The sequence below is a fragment of the Balaenoptera borealis genome, assembly GCF_965194805.1.
Source record: "Balaenoptera borealis genome assembly, chromosome: 10".
Classification (NCBI taxonomy): Eukaryota; Metazoa; Chordata; class Mammalia; order Artiodactyla; family Balaenopteridae; genus Balaenoptera; species Balaenoptera borealis.
The window spans coordinates 105,224,620-105,233,999 of record NC_138874.1 but is presented as its reverse complement, the minus strand read 5'-3'; the positions used below and the strand labels follow the sequence as shown (position 1 = coordinate 105,233,999).

The window sequence follows — 9,380 nt, the reverse complement described above, 5'->3', positions numbered from 1 at the left end:
CCCAACTACAGATATAACACATGGCCAGTCTTATTTCATCTTCCTTCCTTCTACTCCTCCCCTCCTCAATTATCATGAAACAAATCCCCGGCATTATGCCCTTTTATCCATAAATATTTAATATTTCAGCATATATCTCTAAAAGATAAGAAATCTTAAAATATATAATCATAATGCCATTATCACACCTAAAAATTTAACAGTATTTCCAGTAGTATCATCAAATAGTGTATAAATGTCCCTAATTATCTCATACTTTTTAATTTAATTTTATTTTATTTTTTATTTATTTATTTATTTATTTATTTTTTGTGCTTATTTGTACTGAGGGCTTTATTAGCATACCTAGTAAGTTTTAAGACCATAAGGCATATCAACTTGTTGAGTAATTTGTCCATAGCAACTGTGGGCTGTAGCCTGCAAATGTATTCTCTTTTTTCCTTTTTAGCAGTAAACCCCAGTGGCTCAAGAGGACATCCCACTTAGAGGTCCCGTCTCCAGTCTACTCAGTCCAGTAAACAACACCTAAAAAGAACACAACCTCTTTATTTTTTTTTCGGATACAAATGTTTAGTTTGGATGATGAGAACGAGCTAGCTCTATCATTTATTCCAATGAATTCCAATGTAGGAAGAGGCTAAATAGATCTAGACTCTTTTGGTCTATTAATATTTAGCTTATCAAATCTACAGCCTGGTACTTCTGGAGTAGGCCTGCCCCAATAACGCTAGATGTGATAAACGCTGAAGATGGTAAATATGGACAATTCAACGTATATTCAGTCTAGTCTGCTGTCGCTGTCTCCATATGCTTTCTAAAATTCCATGTTTGGTCAGAGCTGGGAGTGATATCACGGTGCTGGCCCATCTTCGCTCCACCACTCCTCTGATTCTGCTTTGCTGCTTTCGAGGTAGAACAGGTTCAGATGGTCTGGGAGCTTGTGGGGGCCATGCCCTTGGCGGCTTGCTGGGCAAACCAGTACTTATATCTTTTGGTCTTGGGCCTCTCAAAGTTCACCACAGACATAGGTACCCTCACAGTGTCAAGCCCATTTACCGTCACCTCACACCAGTACTCGCCCCTCTGTGTGATAGGCTCTTCTGGTAACTTTAATGCACGTGGGGCAACCACAACACCAAGATTTCTGAGGAAGTGGCGGGCAACTATTTCAGGGTTTAGCTCCCATTTGACATTGTTCTTCATCCCTACCTGCAGGTGACATCTTCTCAGAAATCTCACTGTCGTCTCACCTGCCTTGGTCTGGATCTTCTCTAATTTTCCTTCTTGTCTCAGCAATTTCTCCTCTTCAAACAGCTTCCTGTTTTCAGGAGATGCATATACAGCCAGTCCTTGAGGAAGTAATCGATTACGGCCTACAGATTTTTTCACTGAGACCAGGTCACCTCGGACTCCAAGTTCCTCCACGGACTGCGTGAGGATGAGCTCCAGGTTGTCTTTGGGCCGGTGTTTCGTGTCCTCCGCCAGCTTGTAGACGCGGTGCCGCCGGTGCAGGCGCGGCTTCCGGCCCTCTCCCGCTAGCGGCACCTTCCACCAGCGCTCCACAATGACCGTGCCCTGGCGGCCGGGGGAGCGAGCGTGAGCAAGTCTCCACGGAGAAGCCTCCTCCTCTGGCCGCCGGCCCCTCAAGGAGAGCCCACCACCCGCAGGCCGGGGCCCCGCCATGTCTCAACGCGCCCCAGTCAAGGAGCCCCAGAACGCACACCCGGCCCTCACCCGACTGTGAGACAGGCTGAAGTCGCGCTCCGAGCCGGAGGTGCCCCCTTCAAGTCGCGGCCGGAGGAGTTCCCAAACCCCTCCTCGCACCAGCCGCTCAGTGCCCGCCCGCAGCAGACCTCTCCCCGAGGCCGCCGCCATGTTCTCGGGCGCGGACTTTTAATTTTATTTTTAAAGTTCATTTGTTTGCATTAAGATTCAAATAAAGACTGTATAGTATGATTAGTTTATATGTTTATGTGTCTCCTGAATCTCTTTTAGACTATAGGTTCTCTCTGTATCTTTTTTTTTTTTTAAAGACTTATTTTTTTAGAGCAGTTTTAGGTTCACAGCAAAATTGAGAAGATACAGAAAGTTCCCATATACCCTGTGACCCCACACATGAATAGCCTCCCCCATTATCAACATCTCCCACCAGAGTGGTACATTTGTTATACCCAAAGTCCATAGTTAACATGACATTTTGATCTTGGTGTTGTACATTCTGTGGGTTTGGACAAATGTATAATGACATGTATCCATCATTATGGTATCACACAGACACAGACATTGTCCTCAAAATCCTCTGTGGTCCACTTATTCATTCCTTCCCCCCAACCCTTGATAACCACTGATCTCTTTACTGTCTCCATAGGTTTGCCTTTTCCAGAACTTCATACACTGTATGGTCTTTTCAGATTGCCTTCTTTCACTGAGTAGTATGCATTTAAGTTTCTTCCATGTCTCTTCATGGCTTGATAGCTCATTTCTTTTGAGTGCTGAATAATATTCCATTGTCTGGATATACCTCATTTATTTGTCTGTTCACCTACTGAAGGACATCTTGGTTGCTTCCAACTTTTGGCAATTATGAATAAAGCTGCTGTAAGCATCTGTGTGCAGGTTTTTGTGTGGATATAAGTTTTTACTCCTTTGGGTAAGTACCCAGGAGCATGATTGCTGGATCTTATGGTAAGAGTATGTTTAGTTTTGTAAGAAAGCACCAAATTGTCTTCCAAAGCAGCTGTACCATTTTGCATTCCCACCAGCAATGAATGAGAGTTCCTGTTTCTCCACATCCTCACTAGCACTTGGTGTTGTTAGTGTTCGGGATTTGGGCCATTCTCATAGATGTGTAGAGGTATCTCATTGCTGTTTTAATTTGCATTTCCTTGATTACATATGATTTATGTGATATAGGAGTTTTGTAGATGCTCTTTAACAAGGTGAGAAAGTTTCCACTCTCTTCCTAGTTTGCTGAGAGTTTTTGTCATCTACGGGTATTGGATTTTGTCAAGTGCTTTTCCTGCATCAATTGTTATGATCATACAATTTTTCTTCTTCAGCCCATTGATAGGATGGACCATTACATTGATTGATTTCTTTTTTTTTTGGCCGCGCCATGCGGCTTGCAGGATCTTAGTTCCCCAAGCAGGGATTGAACCTGGGCCCCAGCAGTGAAAGCTCCAAGTCCTAACCACTGGACCGCCAGGGAATTCCCCATTGATTTGACTTTTGAATACTGAATCAGCCGTGAACACTTGGAATAAATTCCACTTGGTCATAGTGTATAAACCTTTTTATATATTGCTCGATTCAATTTGCCAGTATTTTATTGAGGATTTTTGCAACTATGTTCATGAGAGATATTGGTTCACAATTTTATTCTTTTGTGTTCTCTATGTCTGGTTTTGGTATCAGGGTAATACTGCCTCACAAAATTAGTTGGGATTGTTTTCTCCTCTTGTACCTTCTGGGAGATATTATATAAGATTTGTGTCAATTCTTCTTTCTGTGTCTGGTAGGATTATCCAGTGAAACTGTCTGGGCCTGGAGATTTCTTTTTCAAAAACTTTTCAACTGCAGATTCAATTTCTTTGATGGTATAGGACTCTTCAGGTTGTCTGTTTCATTGAGATTGAATTTTGGTAGCTTGTGGTATTTGAGGAATTGATCCATTCTCAGTTGTTGAGTTTATGAACATAAAGTTGTTCACAGCATTCCTTTATTGCCTTTTAAAAAACATGTAAAATACACATAGCATAAAATTTACCATTTTAAAGCAGACAATTCAGTGGCATTTAGTGCATTCACGGTATTGTACCTTCATCACCAGTATTTAGTTCCAGAACATTTTCACCATCCCCAAATGAAACCTCACACCCATTATGTGGGCACACCCCATTTCCCCTCCCCTTAAACCCTTGGGAACCATTAATCTGCTTTCTGTCTCTATGAATTTTCCTATTCTAGGTATTTCATATAAATAGAATCATATAATATATAGCCTTTTTATCAGGCTTTATTTGCTCAGCATAATATTTCTGAGGTTCATCTATGTTGTAGCATATATCATACTCCATTCCTTTTTGTGGCTGAATAACATTCCATTGCATGTTTACATCACATTTTATTTATCCATTAATCTGTTGGTGGACATTTGGGTTGTGAATATTGCTGCTGTGAATATTCTGGCACAAGTTTTTGTTTCAACACCTGTTTTCATTTTTCTTATGTGTGTACTTAGAAGTGGAATCACTGGGTCATGTACTAATTCTGTGTTTAACTTTTTGAGGAACTGCCATACTGTATTCCGCAGCATCTGCACTGTTTTTCATTCCTACCACCAATGTGTGAGTGTTCTAACTTCTCCATATCCTTGCCAACATTTGCTATTTTCCATTTTTTTAAAATAAAACCCATCCTAGTGGGTATGAAGTGGCATGTTGTTGTAATTTTAATTTGAATTTCTCTGGTGACTTGTGATGTTGAACCTTTTTTAATATGCTTGTTGGCCATATGTATATCTTCTTTGGAGAAATATTTATTCAAGTGCTTTGCCCATTTTTAAATTGAGCCACTTGTCTTTTTCTTGTTTAGTTGTAAGAGTTTTATATATTTTAGATACTTATCAGATATATGATTTATAAATACTTCCCTCATTCATGAGTTGTCTTTTCACTCTCTTGATATGTCCTTTGAAACACAGAAGGCTTTAATTTAATGAAGTTCATTTATCCATTTTTTCTTTTGTTGCTTATGCTTTTGGTGTACTATCTAAGAAACCATTTCCAAACCCAGGGTTATGAAGATTATCATTATGCTTTCTTCCAAGAATTTTAGCTTTTACACTTAGATATGTGATTCATTTTGAGTTAATTTTTGTATATGGTATGAGGTAAGGATTCAACTGCATTCTTTTGCATGTGGATATCCAGTTTTCCCAGCACCATTTGTTAAAGAGACTTTTCTTTCCTCATTGAGTGCTCTTGACACCTTGTTGAAAATCAGTTGACTACAGATAGATGGTTTCAATTCTGGGCTCTCATTTCTAGTCCATTGATCTGAATGTCTATCCTTATTTCAGCACCATACTGATTCCTGTTCTGATTACTGATTACTGTATTATTGTAGCTTTACAGGAAGTTAGGAAATTGGGAAATATGAGTCCTCCAACTTTTCCTTTTCATGATTGTTTTGGCTATTCTGGGTCCCTTGCAATTTCATATGAATTTTTGGATGGGCTTATCTATTTCTGCAAAAAAAGGCCATTGGGATTTCAGTAGGGATTGCATGAATATGTAGATATGTGTGAAAAATATTACCATTCTAACAATATTAAATCTTCCAATCCATGGACACAGGAGTGTTTCCATTCATTTAGGTCTTCTTTAATTTTTTTTCTGCAATGTTTTGTTATTTTCAATTTGCAAGTCTTACATTTCCTTGGTTAAATTTATACCTAAGTATTTTATTCTTTTTGATGCTATCGTAAAAGAAATTTTCTTAATTTCCTTTTCCATTGTTTATTGCTAGTGTATAGAAATACAATGGATCTGATTTTGTATTACACAATTTTGCTGAATTTATTAGCTCTAGTATTTTTTTGTGGATTCTTAATGGTTTTATATATATATATATATATATATATATATATATATATATATATATAATCATGTCATCTGGGAATAAGTAGTTTTCTTCCTTTCCCACTTGGATGTCTTTTATTTCTTTTTCTTGTATAATCACTCTGGCTAGGACTTTCCAGTGCAATGTTGAATAGAAGTGGTGAAAGCTGTCATCTTTGTCATGTTATGATATAAAGGGGAAAGCTTTCAGTCTTTCACCACTGAGTATGATGTTACTTGTGTTTTTTTCCATAAATGACCTCTAACTTCATGATGAAGTTCCCTTCTATCCCTAGTGTATTGGATTCTTTTAATCATGAAAGGGTATTGGACTTCATAAAATGTTTTTTTCTGTATCTATTGAGATGATTACATGGTTTTCCTCCTTTCATTCTATTAATATGATGCCTTATATTGATTGATTTTCATGTTGAACCACGCTTGCATTCCTGGGATAAATTACATTCCATCACAGTGTGTAACCCTTTTAATATATAGCTGGATTTGGTATTCTAGTATTTTGTGGAGAATTTTTGCTTTTACATTCAGAAAAGATATTGGTCTATAGTTTTCTTTTTTGGGGGGATGTCTTTGTCTGGCTTGGTATCAAAGTAATGCTGGCCTCATAGAATAAGTCAAGACGTGTTCACTGTTCTTCTATTTCTTTTAAGAGTGAGAAAAATTGGTATTATCCATCTTTGAAAGTTTGGCGGAATTTATCAGTGAAGTCATTTATTTGGGCATTTATTTGTTGGGTGATTTGTGATTACTGATTTGAGCTCTTTACTTGATATAGGTTTATTCAGATTTTCTGTTTCTTCTTAAGTTTGTTTTGGTAGTTTGTGTATTGCTAGGAATTTGTCCATTTCATCCTGGTCACCTATTTTTTTTTTTTTTTTTTGGCATACAGCAGTTCATTGTATAATCCTTTTTATTTTTGAGTTCAGTAATAATGTCTTCACTTTAGTTCTGATTTTAGTAATTGAGTGTTCTCTCCTTCCCATATTCATTCTAGCTAAAATTTGTCAATTTTGTTGATTTAAAAAAATTAACTTGAGGTTTTACTGGTTTTTCCTATTGTTTTTCTAGTTGTCTATTTTATCTCTACTGTAATTTTTACTATTTCCTAACTTTTGCTAGCTTCGGGTTTCATTTGCTTTTCTTTTTCTAGTTCATTAAGATGTACAGTTAGATTACCAGTTTGAGATCTTTCTTCTTTCTTAATGCAGGCATTGACACCTATAAATTTCCCTCTGAGCACTGCTTTTGCTACATCCCATACATTTTGTTATATTGTATTTTCATTTCCTTTCATCTCAAAGATTTTTCCAATTACCCTTGTAATTTCTTCTTTGACTTACTGGTTGTTTAACCCCATATTATATTTTTAGTAGCTCTAGTAATAGCTTCTGTTTCATTCCTGAAATTGGTGACATATCTTTTCTCTATCTTTCTCAGTCTTGCATAGAAGTTTATCAATCTTATTGATTTTTTAAATGAAGCAGCTTTTTGTTTCATTGATATTCTCTCTTGTTTTCCTGTTTTCAATTTTATTTATTTCCTTCCTTCTGCTTGCTTTGGATTTACCTTGCTCTTCTTTTTGTAGTTTCTTGAGATATCTATTTAGATTATTGGTTTGAGAACTTTTTTTAAAAATGTTTTTCATTTTTATTTTTATTAAATTTATTTATTTCACTTATTTATTTTTGGCTGCGTTGGGTCTTCGTTGCTGTGCGTGGGCTTTCTCTAGTTGCTGCGAGCAGGGGCTACTCTCCATTGCGATGCGTGGGCTTCTCATTGCGGTGACTTCTCTTGTTGAGGAGCACGGGCCCTAGGCGCATGTGCTTCAGTAGTTGTGGCACACGGGCTCAGTAGTTGTGGCCCGCGGGCTCTAGAGTGCAGGCTCAGTAGCTGTGGCGCACGGGCTTTGTTGCTCCATGGCATATGGGATCTTCCCGGACCAGGGCTCGAACCCGTGTCCCCTGCATTGGCAAGCAGATTCTTAACCACCACGCCACCAGGGAAGCCCGAGAACGTTTTTTCTAATGTTAGCATTTAGCAGTATAAATGTCACTCTCAGTACTACCTTACCTGTCCCACATATTTTGATAAGTTGTATTTTTATACAGAAAAAAATTTAAGATACCTATTACATCATAGAATTTTCAGTACCTAGGCTAATAGCCCCTAGTTTCCTCAACTGTGGCCCCTCTCCTTTATAACTCTCTTAAATCATGGTACCTAGAACATAGAATTCTGGATTAGTCTGGCCATTGAATAATAGAACAGGAATGCCTGTTCATTCCTTTTTTGTTCATTAATCTATTCATTCATTCATTCAACAAATATTTACTGAATTCCTATACCAGGCATTGTGCTGGTTAGGAATACAGAGATGATTAAGATGGGCATATTCCCTCTTCTCATGGCACTGTCTGGCAGGGAAGAGAAATATTTAAACAAATAATTTCAAGGGTGACCACTATCTCCTATGTTACAGAAAATCCACTGCCATTAACAAAAGCTAGGTTAAAATGCCATTAGTTTTTGGACTTCCCTGGTGGTACAGTGGTTAAGACTCTGCACTCCACTGCAGAGGGTGCGGGTTTGATCCCTGGTCAGGGGAACTAAGATCCCGCATGCTGCACGGCCAAAAAAAAAAAAGCCATTAGTTTTTGTTTTTTTTTTCAACAAGTTCTGCCATATTTTTTACCCTATTTTTAAAATCTCTGCTTGTCTTTAAACTAGGATGATCCAAAACTGGTCTGTACCCTACAGGCTGTACCAATTGCTTAAAGCTGACTTCTTTCTGATTGGTTAGGGCTTGGTTAAATATTTTGAATATCCTCCCTGGCCTAACTATGACTGCAAATATCTCTGTCTGCCCCTTTCCATCGACCATTCTTTTAGAATACAATCTGAGCCCGTAACAGAGTAGCACCTTAGATTTGGGTAGACTGATCAACTTTTTAAGAGTTATCTGTCAGTTAAGCCTTTTGATCCTCACCAAAATGCTGTGCAGTTACAACCCCAACTGACAGATGAGGAAGCAGAGATTCAGAGAGGCTAAGTGACTCTCCCAGTTGGGGAAATTAAAAAAAAAAAAGTATACAAATTTCTGCACTCCCACCTAAGGCCTTTACTCTTGCCTCAATCTCACGGCCTTTTCATAACTGACCATTAAATATGTTTTAAAGAGGGCAAAGTCCAGTTGTATAGGAGATCTGCCTGTCTGAAGCATGATTGTTAGTGGTGATGGTTGGGTATTACCTGGCATGCATGTGTTAGGTTTACAGTAAAGAATGCCTACATTTTATTAACTGTCCTCTTAGATATATTAGTGACTGTCACACCTGAATTACAACAAAGAAGCACTAGAGAAAATTCAATGTGGGCGGCAAAATTCTTTGAAGAATAACTAGTTATAATTGGGGAGTCTGAACACATTTCAGAGTTGCACGTTTAATATGCAGTATGGTTAATTGCACTGTAATTACAGTATTTTAGAATGGCATGCTAAGTGTTTAATCCTTTTCAGGTTTGCCCTCCAATCAGTGGTCTGCCTTCATTTTCCAGATTGATGAAATCTGCCTCAGAGAAGGGGGTAGGTAACAAGATTGTGCCGATGTGTCTAATCAACTGGGAAAGTTGTAAAATGAATCTTTCCTATCTGGAACTTATATTTAATCATAGTTATGTTCTCTTTATGAATGAGTGTTGATTAGTTAGTTGTAAGAATATGAAAACAATAAGAGCTTT

General features: G+C 38.0%; 1 protein-coding gene across 1 annotated transcript; it reads right to left on the bottom strand.

The window, feature by feature from the left end:
* Positions 1-530: 530 nt before the first annotated feature.
* On the bottom strand, positions 531-1,883 carry LOC309635949 (large ribosomal subunit protein bL9m-like). The gene is made up of 2 exons (XM_082407851.1): positions 1,735-1,883; positions 531-1,575 (listed from the first exon to the last, which is right to left on the bottom strand). The coding sequence occupies exons 1-2, from the start codon at positions 1,873-1,875 to the stop codon at positions 922-924; spliced, it is 795 nt and encodes a 264-aa protein (XP_082263977.1). The 5' UTR covers positions 1,876-1,883; the 3' UTR covers positions 531-921.
* Between the last annotated feature and the right edge of the window lie 7,497 nt (positions 1,884-9,380).

Bases quoted from the DNA above. Each gene is read 5' to 3' on its own strand.
- LOC309635949 (XM_082407851.1), bottom strand. From the start codon at position 1,875: ATGGCGGCGGCCTCGGGGAGAGGTCTGCTGCGGGCGGGCACTGAGCGG. The intron at 1,576-1,734 runs GTGAGGGCCGGG...CCCGGCCGCCAG, and splicing joins TCAGCCTGTCTCACAGTCGG to GGCACGGTCATTGTGGAGCG.